We start from the raw sequence: 21792 nt of genomic DNA, 5'->3' as shown, positions 1-21792 counted from the left end.
AAACATTTCAAAACGAACCCAAAAAGTAGGTACGCTACAGTGACCTATATTCCATCATGTTTTTTTTCTCTCCAGTGAACCCAGCGCACTCTGTACTCGTAGTCGTATATCATTGCATTTTTCATGTATAATATGAAAATAATATGAATGATATTACGGCGAAAAAAACACGTTAAAATGTTTGATTTAACTGATTTCAAAATAAAATTCCACTTCACCGGAAATTATCTTCTCCGAACTTTTGTTTCTTATCGAGCCTTTTCGCACGAACTTGTTTTCTCGGTGGTCGACATCGCTTTTTACGAGTAGCAATATTTGTTATAATTAACATTACTGCTAATATTTCATGACGAAAATGGAATCGAAAATATCTCTAAATTATATTTAACTTTTTTTACGTTTCCCGTACAAACTTCCTTGTATGCTGTACACATCTGAAAATGTGCACAACTCGTACAGAAGACGGCAAAATACGGCCGGATGACAGGTAACAATCCCAATAAAAAGCAATAACAAAAGAGTCTGACTGCACAGAACAGGCAACTTTTAGTGTGAGATATAGATATATATATATCTAGGAACCACTAGATGATGCTAAAGAATCATACATGTAGTCCGGGGGCGAACTTGCACTAACACAAATTCGATATGAAAACAGCACAGCGGTTATTTCCTAAAATCGCTGATCGATGTGGTCACTCTATTGTTGTATTAATTCAGTCATGTACTTCCGTATTTAGAGAGGATTTAGCGTTCTTTACTCACTTCCTTTGCGTGTGCATTAGTGATGGGAATTCCGGGTCTTTTCGGAGATCCGGTTCTTTTGGATCAGCTCAGTAAAAAAAAAAAAACATCCGGCTCTTTCAGCTCCCAAATGGCTCTTCAGTTTGTTTGTTTATTGTTGTTTAAATTAACTTCAAAAATTCACGTAAAATTATGTGAAACACGAATTACTCATGTAAAAAAAATACACTATATCAAATATTTTCATTTATATAGCTTGATTTATATGTGCACAGTTAGTGGATGCTAACTTTCACTTTCCCTGCGGTTACTCTCGCCTGATTATAACTAATTTGCCTTTCATATTAATCATGCGAGCATACCAACTAGTAAAAAATATCATAATTGACTAATAATAACAGCATAATGTCCTAACAGTTAACCACCTGTCTACCCTAACTTCTCACTGCTGCGTATGTCGGTAATTCTCCCCTCCGTCCTCTACCGCGGATCTTGACCAATCACGTGCGGCTTTAACCGAAGACTGGGGGCGGGGAATAACGGGGGAAAAAAAGCCGGCTCACATTTGCGGCCCCTTGTTAGGAATCGGCTCTCTCTGTTCACTTCAGAGATCCGGCTCGTTCGCGAACGACACATTCGTCGTTCACGTGACATCCAACAAGCCTCTGACTCGAGCAACTTATAGAAAAAAGCACAACAAAGTCTTCCGGAAGATCTGAGACGTCTCATAAAAACGCAACGCAACGCAACGCAACCAGACAAGATGTTTTCTCTCGGGGAGAAGATGGAGTTTCTCCTCGCTAACCCCTTTTCGACACCTGTTGGCCAGAGAATCGGTGAGTCGGAAGCAGATCGATCAGTCAATTCACTCAATGTCACGTTTCTCTGATTCCCGTTCGAATTCGGTTGTTTTAAAAGCAACAAACACAATTTTTGTAGCGATTGCCAAGTTAGCGGAACTAATCACGAGACAGAGGCGGGCGTTAGTAGCTTTAGTCTTCCAACTGATTGGCTGTTTAGTGTTAAATGACGACTCAGTTTACCAATCCGTGGGGGGAAAATAACACCATAATATTTTTATTTTGGTGTTCGTTTCGCTTTACTTGGACTGCGACATAAAGTACTGTGTAAAAAAAAAAAAAAGAAAGATGCCTCCAAATGTGTCTATTATAGTGATACATTGGCTTACGAATTTAATTGGTTCCCAGACTGTGTGTAAGGCGAAAAGTGTGTATGCCAAAAATTAATTTCCCATAAGAAACCATTAAAATGAGAATAATCCGTTCCCGGGTCCCCATAAAACATAGTTTTTTTTAACTAAATAAGCCTTAAAACTACACCCAATATACATTATTTTATGTATAATAAATGCGCTGTGGTATTATAATTAAAGAAATAAACTGTACTATATAATAAAGTGGTTTTATTGACCTTTGTGATGGTCGTTGATGGCTCGATGGAATGGAGTGACCGGTTTCATCAGCATCAGTATTTATTTTTTTTAATTATAAATTTAACGTTCGTGAACCGAAAAGTTCGTAAGCCAAGGGGTTCGTAAACCGAGGTATCACTGTATTTAGTCATCACAGCCAACTTTCTCCAGCCCTCACATGTTGCTCATAAATCGCTTTAAATCTCCTGCAGTCCTTTCACATCCGATGTTTCTCGGTCCCCTTTACTTTGTTGCATACACCCCCCCCCCCCCCACATCCCCCTCCAGGTTCCACTTTCCAGTTCTGTGAACTCCATGTGACTGTCAGCTGCTTGTGTTTGACCCAGAAGGAGCTGAAGCCTCTTAACATTAATGTGTGGAAAAAAAATTAGAGAGAATGATATATAAGAGGTGGGAAGCGTCGATCAGGCTTTACAACATCCTGTCACTAATTGAGTGCGTATTAGCGAGTGCTAGCTAGATAGCTAATGCTTCCTGACTATTTATATACACACACTTGAAATTCCACCATAGCAAAACTACTATTTGCCTCTGAATTTAAACATAAACACATTTCCAGTAAAAAAATGTTATAATTTCAATTAAAAAGTTGCATAATTTTTTAGCTGTCAACCTCACAATGCATACGTACCGGGTTCAATTCCAGCTGTGGCCTTTCTGTGTTGCATTTGCATGTTCTCCCTGGGCCCATGTGGGTTTTGTCCGGGTACTCCGGTTTCCTCACACATTCCAAGAACATGCTTGGAAAGCTATCCATCGATGAAAAGGTTTCTTCAGCTGTCATCTGTACTTCTTAGAACGTGTGGGATGTTTCTCATTCGAGAAGCTTCGTCAGTGAACTAAAATTGCGCTGGGAGCTCTGACCCTATAAACCCTATATACCTTTTCATCGATGTTTGGATGAATGTTCGTCTCTGTGTACCCTTTGGAATTTTAGTAGTTGTAGCATTTGTATTATCTCTATTTTTTCACGACATTCCTTTCCCCATTTTTTTTTTTTTTTTGATCAACAGAGGAAGCGACCAGTGGCTCTCGGCAGTCAGAGGACTGGGGACTTAACATGGAGATATGTGACATCATCAATGAGACGGATGAGGGGTATGGAATCATGTCATTTGTTATTTTCAGTTAAAGGACAACCGACACAATTTTTTGGGAGATTTGGAGAAGATGCTTTCTTGTTACTCATCCAGTTATGAATATGATTCAAATAGTTCCGAAGAGGAAAGCATAAATGTTTGCAATCGATTAAAGAAGTCCTTCCGTATCAATTCGAGCCGTCTGGACTCCAATGTAGCGTCCCAGAAAATGCACAAGATGGCACCCAAGCTCTGTTGGGAATGGGCTAATTTGTCCGCTGGGAATTTATGTCAACTAGTATCAAATAGTAGTCTTGGTGTCTTAAAATAGAGCTATATACGGTAAAATCTTTGTATAATACGCTCAGTAGAAGTCATTTGAAGTGAATATACAAATTATGGACACAACTTGTCCAGAGGCGTCGGTTGTCCTTTAAGACATTGTTTTGTATCCTTGGCATGTCATTGCACCGCTATTTAAAAGTAAAATATATTGTACTTCTGTTTCCAGACCAAGAGATGCAATCAAAGCCATAAAGAAGAGGATTGTGGGTAACAAACATTTCAGAGAAATCATGTTGGCCCTGACTGTGAGTATTCATGTGCTCCGGTCAAATGATGGATCTGATGTCTATTTTTATTTGTCTTGTGCAGAGCGGAGAGTGTAGTAAATAAATACAGTGATACCTCGAACCCCTTTGGCTTACGAACTTTTCAGTTTACGAACGTTACATGTGATTGGTCAAGAACGCAGCAGTGAAGGTGGGGTGGTTTAAACATTAAAGAAACAGGCAGACGATAGAGAGAGAGTGAGAAAATGGATAGAAAACAGTAACATTTGGACTCGTTTCAATTTTATTGATTGTTCAAAGGCAGCGTGTAGACTGCAAGGTTAAAATATCCCATCAATCAGGCTCCACAAACAACCCGCACAAGCCATCTGTACACTTGATGCAAAAAGCTATCAACCCAGCTAAACAGAACACAATTGATGAGGAACTGTAAATTTCTCCACTGCGAGACTAATAAAGGCAAATCCAATCCAATCCAATCCAACTAGGTAAAATGATGGCAGAGAAACAACCTACAAGGGATCATTCCTCAAGATGGTGAAAGAAGAAGGCTACGTTCCTCATCAAGTGTTTCATGCTGATGAAAGCGGCCACTCCATCAAGCCATCAACGACCATCATAAAGGTCAATAAAACAACTTTATTATATAGTACAGTTTATCTCTTTAATTATAATACCATATAACATTTATTATACATAAAATAAAGTATATTTTGTGTAGTTTTAAGTCTTAAAAAATTAGAAAGTAGAAAATTATAAAGTAGAAAATTATGTTTTATGGCAACCTGGGAACGGATTATTCTCATTTTAATGGTTTCCTATGGGAAATGAAATTTTGGCATACACACTTTTTGCCTTAAATACCAATTAAGTTCGTAAGCCAAGGTATCACCGTAAATGTGTTTTTTAAGGAGACTACCCTTGCTCTTCGGGATAACATTCAATCGCTCCTTGTCACACAGGTTCTTGAAACATGCGTCAAGAATTGCGGACATCGCTTCCACGTGTTTGTGGCGTCACAGGAGTTTGTTGAAGGAGTGTTAGTGCGAGCCATTTTGCCCAAATATAATCCACCCACTGTTCTCCATGACAGGGTGCTCAGTCTCATACAAGTATGTAACGTGTCTTTTTGTTTTGCCTTTGAATAAAAATATCATACTGCACGTTTTGGGTATTTTAGATGCTATAAAACGTTTGTCTGAAGTCAGATAGGAAACAAAAAATGGTGTCGGTTGTCCTTTAATAATGAATGCAGTCTTACGTTGGATTCTCTGTGTTTTTCTCAGTCATGGGCTGATGCTTTCCGGACTTCTCCGTCCCTTTCGGGCGTGGTTTACGTTTACGATGACCTGAGAAGACGCGGTTTGGAGTTTCCCATGACGGACTTAGATGCTCTATCGCCTATTCACACTCCCAGCAGGGTGAGTTTGTCGTTTGTCTGCAGGGTGACCAATCAACAGTTTTGGCGTTGTCTGGACGTTAATATATTCGTCGACTGCTTGAGTAATGCTGTGACCATTTCTACCATTTTTTGCCTCCAGACTGTGCCAGAAAACGAAACCCAGCAATCCACGGATGCTCCTCCTCCTCCTTCTCAATCACAAACACCCTCAAGTTCTCCCACTACAGATTCTTCACCTGTATCGCAGCCTATTGAGGGACCACCTGCCCTCTCTGCAGAGCAGGTAGAGTTAAAAAAATTAATACAGTGATACCTTTGTTTACGAACTTAATTGGTTCCCAGAAAGAGCGTGTAAGGCGAAAACTGTGTATCCCAAAAATTAATTTCCCATAGGAAACCATTAAAATGAGAATAATCCGTTCCCAGGTCTCCATAAAACATATTTTTCTACTTTTCTAAGCCTTAAAACTACATAAAATATACCTTATTTTATGGATAATAAATGTGCTATGGTATTATATTTAAAGAAATAAACTGTACTGTATAATAAAGTCGTTTTATTGACCTTTGTCCTTTCTTTTTCTTCTTCAGAAAGAAAAGCTGCAGCAAGAACTTGCACTTGTAAAGGGAAATCTTACTGTCATGAATGAAATGCTCAATGAAGTTAAACCCGGACAGAGCAAGCGGGATGATACAGAACTGTTGCAGGTGGGTGTCTTCGTTTTTTTATTGTCCCATTTACTGAATTGTCAAAGCATTGCAGATATACCCGACATGGTTTAAAATTAAGTGGTTTCACATTGCCATTAGCAAATCAGAATTTTAATATGTTCCTCAAACAAATATAGTGATACCTTGGCTTACGAACTTAATTGGTTCCCAGAAAGAGTGTGTAAGGTGAAAAGAGTGTATCCCAAAAATTAATTTCCCATAGGAAACCATTAAAATGAGAATAATCCGTTTCCAGGTCCCCATAAAACATAATTTTCTACTTTTCTAAGCATTACAACTACACGAAATATACCTTATTTTATGTATAATATAAGTGCTATGGTATTATAATTAAAGAAATAAACTGTTCTGTATAATAAAGTCGTTTTATTTACCTTTGGAATGGTCGTTGATGGAATGGCGTGGCCGCTTTCATCAGCATTAAACACTTGATGAGGAACGTAGCCTTCTTCTTTCACCATCTTGAGGAATGATTACTTGTAAGCTTTGGCAGCTTTATCGTAGCCGTATCGAACGTAGCCTTCTTCTTTCACCATCTTGAGGAATGATCCCTTGTAGGTGCTTTCTCTGCCATCATTTTACCTTGTTCCTCATCAATTGTGTTCTGTTTAGCTTGGTTGATAGCTTTTTGCAAGAAGTGTACAGATGGCTTGTGCGGGTCGTTTGTGGCGCCTGATTGATGGGATATTTTAACCTTGCAGTCTACACTCTGCCTTTGAACTATCAAAGTTGAAACTCTTTCACTGTTGTCTGCCTATCTCTTTAACGTTTAAACGACACCCCCTCACTGCTGCGTTCTTGACCAATCACGTGGCTTTAACCGAAGACGGGGGTGGGGAATAAAGGACAAAAACAGTCGGCTGCCATTTTGTTGTTGTTAGAAGAACGGCTCGTTCGTGAATGACACACAATTCGTATGCCAAGGTCAAATTTTCATAAATTGAATGTTTGTAAACTGAAAAATTCGTAATAGATAGCTAGCTCGCTAGTTAGCTTGCACCCTTGTTTCAAGTATCTGGCATTAACTTGTGAAAATATTCCTCAAAATTGCTAAATTGCTCCTCAAACGGAGTAATTGGGGATGAAAATGACTCCTTAAATGAACATAGGAATATGGAGCGCAGCGAAATGAGAGTCTTGCTTTGCTCTCCTGTGTTCAACGCAGCAACTCTACTCGGTCTGTAAGAACATGCAAACTCGAGTGGTGGAGTTGATCCCTCAGCTGTTGGACGAAGGACTTATTGAGGAACTTCTGGTGGTTAATGACGACCTCAACAATGCTTTCATCCGTTACGAGAGGTACGTGGCAGCCTCTCTCACTTATTCTCGATTATTATAGTCTGAAATATGAATACTCATTGTGTGTCTTCAACTGAATCTCCATTTTAGGTTTGAGAGACTTAACAAGGCACAAATGACAAATACTGAAGAAGTAAGATCTTTATTTTTGTTGTCTGTATTGTACTCTTTTACATTTAACCTTTTAAAGGACAACCGACACCATTTTTTGGTTTCCTAACTGACATTGGAGAAATGTTGTTTTGCGTTTTTTGGGTATTTTAGATGCTATAAAACGTTTTTCTGATGTCAGTTAGGAAACCAAAAAATGGTGTCGGTTGTCCTTTAAGCACCTACTCTTTTGTCTGATCTCGCCACCAGAGTCCTGTCAGCCACGTCAACCTCATCGACGTGAGTCCAGAGCCCCCAATACTCAACCGGCCTGCTGTCATCACTACAAACAATCAGCCTGAAGTCGACACGTGGACCAATCGGAGGCAGTCGGCCAACCACAGTGAGCACACTTTTCATTTTTGTCTCTCATTTTCATGACACAAAAATCATGACGGTGGAAAGTGTGTATCCCAAAAATTAATTTCCCATAGGAAACCATTAAAATCAGAATAATCTGTTCCCAGATACCCATAAAACATAATTTTCAACTAAATAAGCCTTAAAACTACACACAATATACCTTATTTTATGCATAATAAATGTGATGTGGTATTGTAATTAAAGAAATAAATTGGATTTTGATTGGATTTGCCTTTATTAGTCTCACAGAGGACGAATTTACATTTCACAGCAGCAAAGTGATGAAAGGAATGAAAGTAGTAGTAGTATTATATTGTAGTAAACTGTACTGTATAATAAAATCGTTTTCTTTACCTTTGTGATGGTCGTTGATGGCTTGATGGAATGGATAGCTTTTTGCATAAAGTGTTTCAAGGAGCTCTGGGTTGTACATCTTAGAAGTTGTGACATTGCAACAGCAACAGATGCAGGCAGACACACTAGAAACTTTCTTAATAGCTTGTTCCCTTGCTTGTAGGTTCTCTTCAAATTATACAGATGGCTTGTGTGGGTTATTTGTGGAGCCTGATTGATGGGATATTTTAACCTTGCAATCTACACTCTGCCTTTGAATTATCAACAAAGTTGAAACGAGTCCAAGTTACTGTTTTCTTTCCATGCGGTCACCTTTTCACGTTTTTGTTTCAAGCTCTGTCGTCTCCCTTTCATGTGTTTCTGTTTCTGTAACCCCTCCCCCCCCACTCACTGCTGCGTGTGTCCCCTCCCTGCTCTACCACGGATCTTGACCAATCACGTGCGGCTTTTACCAAAGACTGGGGGCGGGGATTAGAGGGAAAAAAAAATCCGGCTGCCATTTCAGGAGCTCCAAGAACTGGCTCGTTCACGAATGACACATCACTCATTGATAAGATTATCAAAGATAATATTCTCGCCAATTTAACGTTCGTCAGGCAAAAAGTTCGTTAGCTAAAGCGTTCGCAAGCCGAGGTATCACACTGTATTCCAATGGGTCCATTATTATGTATGTTTGGTTTGTGTAATTGTTTTTTTTTGTGTGTAATTGTGTAATTGTAAGAATTTTCTGTCTTTTAGCAGATGAGGAAGAGTTTGATATGTTTGCTCAAACCCGAGGAAGCTGCTTAGCAGAGCTGAGAAAGAGGTAATGTGGGCCTAAAATTTGTGTACCATCAACTATTACATTTATGGACTGCAATCCTCTAAAGTGAAAATATTTTGGTCTACCGATTATAAATGATTTCTAATGTTCCGCCTTCGTCAGAGTGTAACTTTTAAATTGCTCAAAAATTGAGGTTAATATAGGATATAATCTTGGACGTTTTATGGATTACAAAGTTTTCTGTGTTTTCAGTGTTAGGTATGAAGACCCTGGCGCTGTAGAGGGTCTTGCTGGCGCTCTAGACTCAAAGCTGCAAGTCACAGGCAATGTATGTTGAAAATATTCAGTGAAATTCGGACTTGTTTCAACTTTACTGATAGTTCAAAGGCAGAGTGTAGACTGCAAGGTTAAAATATCCCATCAATCAGGCTCCACAAATAACCCGCACAAAGCCATCTGTATAATTTGAAGAGAACCCACAAGCAAGGGAACCAGCTATTAATGAAGTTTCTAGTGTGTCTGCCTGCATCTGGTGCTGTTGCAATATGACAACTTCCAAGATGTACAACCCAGAGCTCCTTGAGACACTTTATGCAAAAAGCTATCCATTCCATCAAGCCATCAACAACCATCACAAAGGTAAATAAAATGACTTTATTATACGGTACAGTTTATTTCTTTAATTATAATACCATAGCACATTTATTATACATAAAATAGGGTATATTGTGTGTAGTTTTAAGGCTTATTCAGTTGAAAATTATGTTTTAAGGGGACCTGGGAACGGATTATTCTCATTTTAATGGTTTCCCATGGTAAATTAATGTTTGGAATACACAATTTTCGAGACTAAAATGTTAACTTCCGTCTTTTTTTGTCTTGCTTTTCCTGCTAGATGGAGCAAGTAAAAAACCCTCTCCAGAACAATGTGGATAAATGGCTGTCTTGTGATATGGTGACATCACCTTTTTTTTGTCGGTCAATACCTTAACAGATTGTTAGATGCGTTTTTTTTTTTGTCTGAAAATGCAGGAAGATCAGTCTGCTGTCAGTGAGGGAGTCTCCGGTGAAGGTGAGTTACTTTTTTTTTGTACAAATGGAGATGTTTTTTCAAAGTTCATTTGTGGCAGGGTTTTTTACATTCTGGACCTGTTTTTGCCAGATCTGTTTAGTATACAGTAAAGTCTCGTTATATCGATATCGGATATATCGATAGTCCCGGTTATATCGATACTATTTCTATGCATGCACGGAGAAAATTACATGCAAACAGGGTCGGATATATCGATAGTCCCGGTTATATCGATATTTTTTCGGACTCCCTTGAATATCGATATAACGAGACTTTACTGTATATTTCATTTTGGTACACTTGGTTTACGAACTTTTCGGTTTACGAACGTTACATTTATGAAATTTTTACCTTGGCATACGAACAATTTTTCGGGATACACACAATGAGTGATGTGTCGTTCAAGAACGAGCCCGTTCTCCGAACAAGAAAATGGCAGCCGGCTTGTTTTGGACCTCTATTCCCCGCCCCCAGTCATCAGTTAAAGCCACGTAATTGGTCAAGGACGCAGCAGTGAGGGGAGGTGGTTTAAACATTAAAGAGACAGGCAGACGACAGAGAGATAGAGTGAGAAAATTTATAGAAAACAGTGAAATTTGGACTTGTTTCAACTTTGATAGTTCAAAAGCAGAGTGTAGACTGCAAGGTTAAAATTTCCTATCAATCAGGCTCCACAAATAACCCGCACAAGCCATCTGTACACTTGATGCAAAAAGCTATCAACCCAGCTAAAGAGAACACAATTGATGAGGAATAAGGTAAAATTATGGCAGAGAAAGCACCTACAAGGGATCATTCCTCAAGATGGTGAAAGAACAAGGTTACGTTCCTACGTTTAATTCTGATGAAACTGGCTGCTCCATTCCACCAAGCCATCAACGACCATCACAAGGTCAATAAAATGTCTTCATTATACAGTACAGTTTATTTCTTTAATTATAATACCATAGCACATTTATTCTACATGAAATAAGATATATTTTGTGTAGTTTTATGGCTTAGAAAATTAGAAAATGATGTTTTATGGGGACCTGAGAATGGATTATTCTCGTTTTAATGGTTTCCTATGGGAAATTATTTTTTGGGATACACACTTTTCGCCTTACACACTCTGTCTGGGAACCAATTAAGTTCGTAAGCCAAGGTATCACTGTATTTATGTATATGTCACTCCCTGATTGTTGTTTCCAGAGTTTAATCAGTTTTTGGACGATGGTGCAAAGGAATGTGACCAGCCTCGCCACACAACCTGTGGCACAATGCCTTCCACCGCCAGATTGCTACCACAGACGACAAAGCAACAGGACAGTTCACATGATCAGCTTTTTTCCCTTTAGGTTTCGCGAGCCAGGCGAAAGAATATTTTTTTTTGGTTTAATGAACAAGCAGTTATCACTGAAATAGGAGTACTTGTACTTGTACTTGTACTTGTACTTGTACTTGTACTTGTACTGTACAACTACACCATAGCCTTGAAAGACATGTTTTAATTTCAGTGAAGCTCATCACAGTACATTCGTCCCATGAACGATATTACACGTTCAAAGCAATATTTATTCATATACACCAGCATCACTGGGATGGAAACAAACAGCAGTGTAAGAAATAAATACAGGACGCAACATTGAGGAGTTATTTGAAAGAATACAATCTAAACATGAAGAATGAGAGCAGATGTATAAAGGATATTTCCTGAAAAATATTCCATTTGAGTCTAATTAAAGGACAACCGACACCTGTGGACAAGTTGCGTCCATAATTTGTCAAATCACTTCAAATGACTTCTACTAAGCGTATTTTACAAAGATTCCACCGCATATACAGTGATACCTTGGCTTACGAACTTAATTGTTTCCAAGACAGAGTGTGTAAGGCGAAAAGTGTGTATCCCAAAAATTGATTTTCCATAGGAAACCATTAAAATGAGAATAATCCGTTCCCAGGTCCCATAAAACATTAATTTTCTACTTTCTAATTTTCTAAGCCTTAAAACTACACAAAACATTCCTTATTTTATGTATAATAAATGTGCTATGGTATTATAATTAAAGAAATAAACTGTACTGTATAATAAAGTCATTTTATTTTGGGTATTTTAGGTGCTATAAATCGTTTTTCTGATGTCAGTTAGGAAACAAAAAAATGACATCACGTCAGGAATTGTCACCAACTCGGAAACAAGACTTCCTGAATATTCAGCGCGGGTCTTAAAATGTAAAATATCGCTATATGCAGTGGAATCTTTGTCAAATGCGCTCAGTAGAAGTCATTTGAAGTCATTTTACAAATTATGGACACAACTTGTCCGGAGGCGTCGGTTGTCCTTTAAGTTACACCAGGCAGACAACGTAACATAAAAGAATACATGTACTGTGACACAGAGGACAAAGGACAATACTGTTGACTGTCGAATCAGGAGACGGCAATGTGTGTGGGTTTTCCCTGTGGATACAACGCCATTGTAGATGCAATTTAATTAAATGTGGTGTCAACACTTAGCCGAGATTTGGTATTTTATTATCCCTCTTATTCATTGACTGCAGAAATGCACTTCTTATGCCAAAGACACAGTAAATGGAGATCAACCTGATGTTTATGTGCATAGAAAAAATATATATACATGACTGTGTTTATGAAATTCATTATAATGTTGATTTAAACATTGATATGAATATTTGATATTTTAAAAAAAGCCATGTGAAATGATTGATTGCCCCTGTCCCAAAGAGTGTTTGTATTGGGAAAAATAAATACATTGTATGTATCCCTTTGGAAGATATAGGCATAGTACTTTATTGCTCTGTCTCTCTCCCTCTCTCTCTCTACACACACCTTTTGTGAGGTCCGGATAACTCCAGATAAAGGAGTGAGGACCACCGTTGCTGATAAGTTTAGAGAATAACTAGTGTTACATTTGAACACTAAATGTCAGCCCATTTCAACTTCTTTAAAAACAAAGCAATAAAAAGTGGACTTGAAACTGAAATAACAGCAGGAGTGAGGACTCTGAATGGCTACATTCAAAGTCCTCACCCCCGTGGTGAATTTGGTTAAAATATCGTTTTCCTTTTTGTGGTATGAACTTTTTCCTCTCATTAACACACACACACACATACAGAAACACACACAGTGAGTAAAACGTGTGTGTGTGTATCCAAGTGAAATGAAAATTCACACCAAAAAAACATTTTGGGTGAATTTGTGAGGACCTCTCTGAAACTAATGGATAAACCACGTGTCTTACGTTACAGTGTCCTCCGTCTTTTCCCAAAAGTTAGCTATTCAAGCGGCTCCCTATTGAGAGCCGGCCCTAGTCATCAATGCAAAGAGCCGCCTACAAAAGTTGGTTCGTTCGCGAACGACACATCACTATTCGAGACACACACAAACAAGATGGCAGCGTTGGAAGACGAGTTTGAAGATGCTCCTGATGTCGAGCCCTTAGAACCAACGTTAAAGAATATTATCGAGCAAAAATCTTTGAAATGGATATTTGTAGGTGGAAAGGGCGGTGTCGGCAAAACGACGTGTAGGTAAGGTGGAAAATTCAACTCCGAGTTTACAGAGTGACCATGTCACCGAGTCAAGCTAGCAGGTTTTCATTTCAGTTTTGGGCCTTTGTTTGACAAAGTCTATCGTTATTAAACCATTTCATATGTTACTTCCCGGTGTATGGTTCTCAAGTATCCTCTTAACTTCACTTTCAAATCGTGTTATGTTTTTTTCTATCTCCTGTCAATATGCTCGCTAGCATGCTAAGGCTAACATGCGACAGTCAACGGACACATGACTCATGTCTTTTACAGCTGCTCTGAAATGATGTATTTTAGATGGTATAAAAAAACGTTTTTTCTGATGTCAGTTCGGAAACAAAAAAATGGTGTCGGTTGTCCTTTAATGTTAACCATTTATTGAATAACTTTGCCAGTTGTAGTTTGGCTGTCCAGCTGGCTGCCGTCAGAGAGAGTGTCCTCATCATCTCCACTGATCCCGCTCATAACATCTCAGATGCTTTTGACCAGAAGTTCTCAAAGGTGCCTACAAAGGTCAAGGGCTATGACAACCTCTTTGCTATGGTGAGTGTGCACTTTGAAAGATGCAGATATAAACGGACGAGCGTCAATCATTCGGTGTCTGATGAAGCTTAGAAAAAAAGGCATTCATATCATATTGCCGTTCCAGTCTTATGACTATTTGACATTCTGACAGAACAAGTCATCATTTCTCTAAAAATGCACCGCGGGAGGCGAGTTTGAATCAATGACTACTCTTATTATTCCACAAATGTGTAATGTATTTGTATTTGTGTGAGTGTAGGAAATTGATCCAAGCTTGGGCGTGGCAGAGCTTCCAGATGAGTTTTTCGAGGAAGACAACATGCTGAGCATGGGCAAGAAGATGATGCAGGAGGCCATGAGTGCCTTTCCTGGCATCGATGAAGCTATGAGCTATGCAGAGGTCATGAGGTTAGACTGTCAAGTTCATATCAAAACATTTACCATCCCATTTCACCTTGATAAAAGGTTATAATACCGAAATACGACATAACACTTGATTCCTGATAGAGATTAGGGGATAAGAAGTTATCATATTTAAAAGTTTCATGCTGTTGTATGCTTAGTCAACACTTGTGACTCAATACACAATTGAAACACGGACAACCTGGGGTCAATCAAGTTAAACGGTCAGTTTCACATGAGTAATTTAGGACTTCAAACTCCTTATCATAGGAAGAGGTCATTAGCCAGGTTCATGGGAAACACAATGTTTTCTTGCTTACAGCTGTTGGTGCTCAGAACGTCCACAGGCGTGGTATTATAATCAAGAAAACTGTTTTACTAATGTATCACTTTAAATTGCATGTATTCTCAATAAATAGCTTGGCAGAGGGGCGCAGAATTCAGACGTACGTCATGGGTGACTACGTTTCCTGCCGGCAGTCTGGACAATCTTTCTGGTTCAGAGTCTCTGTCCACAGTGTCTAACTGTCATATCTCTGACAATTCCGCGTGTCGGGGAGGGAGCGCTGTGCAAAGTCAACCACTCTCCCTTGATTCCAACAGATACCGTATTTTTCGGACTATAAGGCGCCCTTTCAACGAATGACACGTTAAAACATTTTCCATGTATAGGACATACTGGATTATAAAGTGCATGGTCAGATTTGGACAAAATCGGAAGTCTTTTGAGTGCGCCTTATAGTGAGAAAAATACGGTCAATACCACTGACTACGAACGCCTTGGCTAACGAACTTTTCAGTTTACGAACGTTAAACTTGCAAGAATTTAATCTTGACATACAAACTATTTTTCGGGATACAGACGGAGCGCCACAATTAGTGATGTGTCGTTCGCGAACGAGCCTGTCCTTCTAACAACAAAATGGCAGCCGGCTTGTTTGGGTCCTCTATTCCCCGCCCCCAGTGTTCGGTTAAAGCCGCACGTGATTGGTCAAGAACGCAGCAGTTACAGAAACACAGAGCTGCAAATAAAAATAGATATGCAGACGACAGAGAGAGAGTAAGAAAATGGATAGAAAACACAGTGAAATTTGGACTCGTTTCAACTTTATTGATATTTTTTTCAGTGTGTATTAAGTGTCTCAAGGAGCTCTGGCTTCTACATCTTAGAAGTTGTGATTTTGCAACAGCAGCAGATGCCGGCAGACACACTAGAAACTTCATTATTAGCTGGTTCAATTTCTAGTCTTTTCCCTTCAATTTGTACAGATGGCTTGTGCGGGTTATTTGTGGAGCCTGATTGATCGGATATTTTAACCATGCAGTCTACACTCTGCCTTTAAACTATCAATAAAGTTGAAACGAGTCCAAATTTCACTGTTTTCTATCCATGTTCTCACCTTCTCACGTTTGTTTTTTTTTTTCGCTTTTGTTTTTTTGTTTCAAGCTCTGTCATCTCCCTTTCGTGTGTGTGTGTGTTTCTGTAACCCCTCCCCCGGCTGCGTGTGTCTCCTCCCTCCTCTACCACGGATCTTGACCAATCACGTGCGGCTTTAACCGAAGACTGGGCATGGGGAATAGAGGAAAAGAAAAAAATGCCGGCTGCCATTTTCAGCTCCTTGTTAGTAGCTCCAAGAACCGGCTCGTTTGCGAACGACACATCACTCATTGTGGTGCTCCGCGTTTCCCGAAAAATAGTTCGTATGCCAAGATTATATTCTCGCGAATTTAACGTTCGTAAGGCGAAAGGTTCGTTAGCTAAAGCGTTCGTAAGTCGAGGTATCACTGTATAATATATTTTTCCTTAATCAGTTTCTGTCTTCATCTCAGGTTGGTGAAAGGAATGAACTTCTCCGTGGTTGTCTTTGACACTGCGCCTACTGGCCACACGCTACGCCTGCTCAATTTCCCCACCATCGTGGAACGTGGCTTGGGCCGACTCATGCAGATCAAGAACCAAATCAGTCCCTTCATCTCCCAGGTGAGGAGAAGTGTCAAAACGCTTGAGCATTCTTTGACTGAAGATATCCCCAAAATGTGTTCAACGTCTCCCATTTTTTTTTTCTAGATGTGCAACATGTTGGGCCTTGGAGATATGAACGCAGACCAGCTCGCATCCAAACTGGAAGAGACTCTGCCTGTCATCCGCTCAGTTAGTGAGCAGTTCAAAGACCCCGTAAGTCATAGTTTCATCCGGTTCGCCACATGTACTTTTTATTTCAGATGTGATGTTTATTCATATTCATGTGTGTTTTGGGTATTTTAGATGCTATAAAACGTGGTGTCGGTTGTCCTTTAAGTTGACGGTATCCTACCTTGTTGCTTTTTGAAGATTAGTGACCAGTGAGGTTGGACGGGGGTGATGTGGTGAAAGGATGAGGTTCTGGTGATGATCCAGGCTGAAGAATTTTGGACTAGTTGAAGTTTGTGGAGAAGTTTCTGAGTTTCTGTGAATTGCAATAGTCAATCCGGAAGGTGACACGACTATGAACGAGGATAGCAGTGGTGCGAGGAGTGAGAGACGGGGCCAAGATGATTGCTATTGCATAGGTGGAAGTATGCAGATCGGATTAAGTTATTTATATCGGAGTGGGAAGATAGTGTGCTGTCAAGGATGACACCTAGGCTTTTGACCTGATGGGAGGGAGAAACGGTCCAATGGTCCATAGTGAGAGAGAAACTGTTAGCTTTGCTCAAGGTGGATTTGGTCCCAATGAGGAGAATGTCAGTTTTTTTCCCTGTAAAGTTTGAGGAAGTTATGGGTTATGCAGGATTTCATTTCACAGAGGCAGAGTGAAAGGGAAGGAGGTGGAAGAGAGGTGCCGGGTTTCCAGGAGAGATAGAGCTGGGTGTCATCCACAAAGCAATCAAATTGTCTACCAAATGTACGGAGAATGTTGCCAAGGGGAAGAAGGTAGGTCATAAAGATGAGGGGTCCCAGGACAGAGCTTTGGGGCAACTTCGAGTGCAGTGGTTCTTAATGTTGTTGGAGGCACCGAACCCCACCAGTTTCATATGCTCATTCACCGAACTCTGCTTCCAATGACTGTGCCTACTAACTGCAGACTAGACTGAGGGTTGGACCTCTGTGGTGGAGGATCCACTGAACCCCTGAGACCGGCTTACCGAACCCCTAGGGTTCGATCAAACCCAGCTTAAGGACCACTGTTCCAGTGTATCGCCATTTTGCGCTTTTAGTAAAAATGCTGCTTCCTCACCAAATCATCATAAATCGTTCTTACCACTCTTTCATGCCACCCACAGGAGCAGACCACCTTTATTTGCGTGTGTATCGCTGAGTTCCTCTCCCTGTATGAAACCGAGAGACTAATTCAAGAACTGGCCAAGTGCCGCATTGACACGCACAACATCATCGTTAACCAGCTGGTTTTCCCGGATGCTGAGATGCCGTGTAAAATGTGTGAAGCACGACACAAGATTCAGTCCAAGTATTTGGACCAGGTATGTGTATCCGGTATGATTCAATGCATCCATGAACTCGGATGAGGAGAAACCTTTTTCGTCATTTTCACAATCGAGCGATACCTCGGTTTACGAAGCCCTTGGCTTACGAACCTTTCAGTTTACGAACATTACATTTATTAACATTTTACCTTGGCATACAAACTATTTTTCGGGATACACACGGAGCGCCACAATGAGTGATGTGTCGTTCGCGAATGAGCTTGTTCTCCTAACAAGAAAATGGCAGCCGACTCATTTTTATCCTCTATTCCCCACCCCCAGTCTTCGGTTAAAGCCACGTGATTGGTCAAGAACGCAGCAGTAAGGGCGGTTAGTTTAAACATTAAAGAGACAGGCAGACGACAGAGAGAGAGTGAGAAAATGGATTTCAACTTTGATAGTTGAAAGGCAGAGTGTAGACTGAAAGGTTAAAATATATAAAGGCAATATATATAAATATATAAAGTCAATATAAATATAAAGGCCAATCCAATCCAATCAGGCTCCACAAATAACCTGCACAAGCCATCTGTACACTTGATGCAAAAAGCTATCAACCCAGCTAAACAGGACACAATTGATGAGGAACAAGGTAAAATTATCACAGAGAAAGCACCTATAAGGGATCATTCCTCAAGATGGTGAAAGAACAAGGCTACGTTGCTCATCAATCAATCATTAATGCTGATGAAACTGGCCACTCCATTCCATCAAGCCAGCAATGACCATCACAAAGGTCAATAAAATGACTTTATTATACGGTACTGTTTATTTCTTTAATTATAATACCATAGCACATTTATTATACATAAAATAAGGTATATTTTGTGCATTTTTAAGGCTTAGAAAGTAGAAAATGATGTTTTATGGGGACCTGGGAACGGATTATTCTCATTTTAATGGTTTCCGATGGGAAATTAATTTTTGGGATACACACTTTTCGCCTTACACACTCTTTCTGAGAACCAATTAAGTTCGTAAGCCAAGGTATCACTGTACATTGAACAATTTGCAAGAGTGGCTCTTGATGCCAAAATCCCAACTTGCATTGCATGTGTGTTTGTTTCCAACAGATGGAGGACCTTTACGAAGATTTCCACATCATCAAATTGCCTCTGTTGCCCCACGAAGTTCGAGGTGCCGACAAAGTCAATACGTTCTCAAAGCAGCTTCTCGATCCCTATAAGCCACCAAACAAGTAATTCCCCTTCTTGCGGGACCAAACCCTGACTACTTCCATTGCCCAAAAACCGTGCACCCCCTTTTGAGCTCCCCCAACTGGCCTCTCAACCTCCCATGCAAAACAGAGCGTTTGAAGCAGGCAACACTTGTAGTGCAGCTGATGACGTCTCACATCTTCATCAAGCTACCTTGTTAGCAAGCTAGGACATGAAAACGTCGGTGCTGCCTTCTCTCCTGATCATGCGTCTTATCTGTAGCAGTCATCTACCGAATTGAAAAGAAATGTAACGGCTTCTTTTCCTCGACACTGAGCAGTGATCATTTTACATCAAGACGATACAGTGATCCCTCGCTTTACGAACGTTAAGTTTATGACAATTTTACCTTGGCATACGAACTATATTTCAGGATACACGCGGAGCTGCCGCAATGAGTGACGTGTCGTTGGCGAACGAGCCCGTTCTCCTAACAAGAAAATAGCAGCCGGCTTGTTTCAGTCCTCTATTCCCCGCCCCCAGTCGTCGGTTAAAGCCACGTGATTGGTCAAGAACGCAGCAGTTGATAGTTGAAAGGCAGAGTGCAGACTGCAAGGTTAAGATTCCCATCAATCAGGCTCCACAAATAACCCGCACAAGCCATCTGTACACTTGATGCAAAAAGCTATCAAACCAGCTAAACAGAACACAATTGATGAGGAACAAGGTAAAATTATCGCAGAGAAAGCACCTCAACGGATCATTCCTTAAGATGGTGAAAGAAGAAGTTTACGTTCATGAAGTGTTTCATGCTGATGACTCCATTCCATCAAGCCGTCAACGACCATCACAAAGGTAAATAAAACCACTTTATTATACAGTACTGTTAATTTCCTTAATTATAATACCATATCACATTTATTATACATAAAATAAGGTATATTTTGTGTAGTTTTAAAGCTTGGAAAAGTAGAAAAGTATGTTTTATGGGGACCTGGGAACTGATTATTCTCATTTTAATGGTTTCCTATGGGAAATTAATTTTTGGGATACACACTTTTCACCTCACGCACTCTGTCTGGGAACCAATTAAGTTCATAAGCCAAGGTATCACTGTACTTTGTGGTTCAGCTCTTAAAGTATCCCATACCTGTGGAATCTTGTTTTCATATTTTACTCAATGGAGTATGTCATTACGAGTAAGACTACCAATTTTACGTTACATTTTCCTCAACAACACAATCTCAAGACTGTATGTTATTTAACTCATTCACTACCATCCCCACATTTATTCAGGAAGTGATATTATGACGTGGAGCGCCATTCCTGAATTTGTTCGGGTTTTGGTTTTTCTTACGTGGGTTCCGAAAAAGCGCTGGTAAGACCTCTAGCAATGTTTTTTTTTTTCATTCCACGAGAGGGCAGCATTTGTCTTTTAATAATACATTTGATTTATAAGCGCCTTTCAAAACTCTCTAGGTCACTTTACAGTCACAGGATAAGTATTTTTTTTCTGTGGGTGAGCAGCGGCAGACACACGCGCCAGCATTCACTCAACCCGGAAGTAACTCAAATACATCTCAAATGTATAAAAAAAGGATGTCAAAGTATTTTCCATGTTACGGACCGAGATGTATGTATTGTATTGTATTGTATTGTATTGTATTTTGAACAGCTGCCCTCATTTCAAGCTCATAAATCCAGACGCCTGTCATTTAGGAATTAACTCTTTTTTTCCGATGACAGAAGAGAATCTAAGGTTTCTTGCGCTGCATTGAATGTTTATATCGTCCTAAAACTCAATATTCTGTGGGTCAATTTGAGTGAAAATGACAAAAACCCTGGCACTGGAGTGGAGACATTTTTTTTACATCTTGCAGTGAATGAGTTAAATACTATATAGAATTGTACATAAGGCTCCTGGACAATTTTAATGAATATAACAAATTCAACCAACATTTTTTTTTTTTGGTCTTTATCATTCCGAGATTCAATGGCAGTATGTGAGCTCTTAAAGGACAACCGACACCTCCGGATAAGTTACGTCCATAATTTGTAAAATCACTTCAAATGACTTCTACTGAGTGCATTTTGCTAAGATTACACCGCATATAGCTATATTTTACATTTTAAAACTCGCGCTGAATATTCATGAAGTCTTGTTTTCCAGTTGGCGACGATTCCCTACGTGACGTCACGGAGGAAACGCCCCTGACTGAGAAAGCGACACACAATGCATATTGGGTACTTTTTTTCATCTGAAAACACCGTGTTGATGGCGAAATTAGAAGGAAAACTACATAAATAACACGATGGTGAATCGTTGTGTGTTGCACCAAGACTACTATTTGATACTAGTTGAGACAAATTCCCAGCTGACAAATCAGCCCATTTCCAACGAAGCTTGAGCGCCATCTTGTGCATTTTCTGGGACGCTACATTGGAGTCCTGACGGCTCGAATTGATACGGAAGGACTTCTTTAATCGATTGCAAACATGTATGCTTTCCACTTCAGAACTATTTGAATCATATTCATAACTTGGATGAGTAACCTGAAGCCATTGTAGTTATCTATTAGCCAGCTAGCTAACTTTCTATCTACACTGTATTTGCAAATTTCCCCATTGTGGGACGAATAAAGGTTTTCTGATTCTGATTTTCTTATTTGAGTTATTCCATGTTGAGTGAACATTATCTGTTAGATTTCTAGCTAGCTAACTGGCTAT

At 39.7% G+C, this 21792-nt stretch overlaps 2 protein-coding genes across 4 annotated transcripts; both read left to right on the top strand.

The window, feature by feature from the left end:
• The first annotated feature begins 273 nt into the window (after positions 1–273).
• Positions 274–11925, top strand: LOC148893027 (target of Myb1 membrane trafficking protein). 3 transcript variants are annotated; one of them, XM_089007349.1, is made up of 16 exons: positions 274–487; positions 1353–1580; positions 3211–3295; positions 3788–3866; positions 4811–4960; positions 5135–5269; positions 5390–5533; positions 5842–5958; positions 7148–7281; positions 7372–7414; positions 7642–7774; positions 8890–8953; positions 9164–9239; positions 9807–9866; positions 9944–9983; positions 11175–11925. In XM_089007349.1, the coding sequence occupies exons 2-16, from the start codon at positions 1508–1510 to the stop codon at positions 11318–11320; spliced, it is 1479 nt and encodes a 492-aa protein (XP_088863475.1). In that variant the 5' UTR covers positions 274–487; positions 1353–1507; the 3' UTR covers positions 11321–11925. The 3 variants fall into 3 exon arrangements, with proteins under 3 accessions (XP_088863475.1, XP_088863474.1, XP_088863476.1); XM_089007348.1 differs by having other exon boundaries at positions 8887–8953; XM_089007350.1 differs by lacking the exon at positions 1353–1580 and having other exon boundaries at positions 8887–8953.
• A 1431-nt stretch (positions 11926–13356) lies between these two features.
• On the top strand, positions 13357–21722 carry get3 (guided entry of tail-anchored proteins factor 3, ATPase). The gene is made up of 7 exons (XM_089005665.1): positions 13357–13516; positions 13912–14059; positions 14301–14449; positions 16274–16424; positions 16512–16619; positions 17708–17905; positions 18982–21722. The coding sequence occupies exons 1-7, from the start codon at positions 13377–13379 to the stop codon at positions 19108–19110; spliced, it is 1023 nt and encodes a 340-aa protein (XP_088861791.1). The 5' UTR covers positions 13357–13376; the 3' UTR covers positions 19111–21722.
• The last annotated feature ends 70 nt before the right edge of the window (positions 21723–21792 follow it).

Source organism: Hippocampus bargibanti, linkage group LG10, assembly GCF_051943395.1.
Source record: "Hippocampus bargibanti isolate YZ-2025 linkage group LG10, ASM5194339v1, whole genome shotgun sequence".
Classification (NCBI taxonomy): domain Eukaryota; kingdom Metazoa; phylum Chordata; class Actinopteri; order Syngnathiformes; family Syngnathidae; genus Hippocampus; species Hippocampus bargibanti.
The sequence above is the reverse complement of the archived record's forward strand: the minus strand, read 5'-3'. Positions and strand labels throughout refer to the sequence as shown.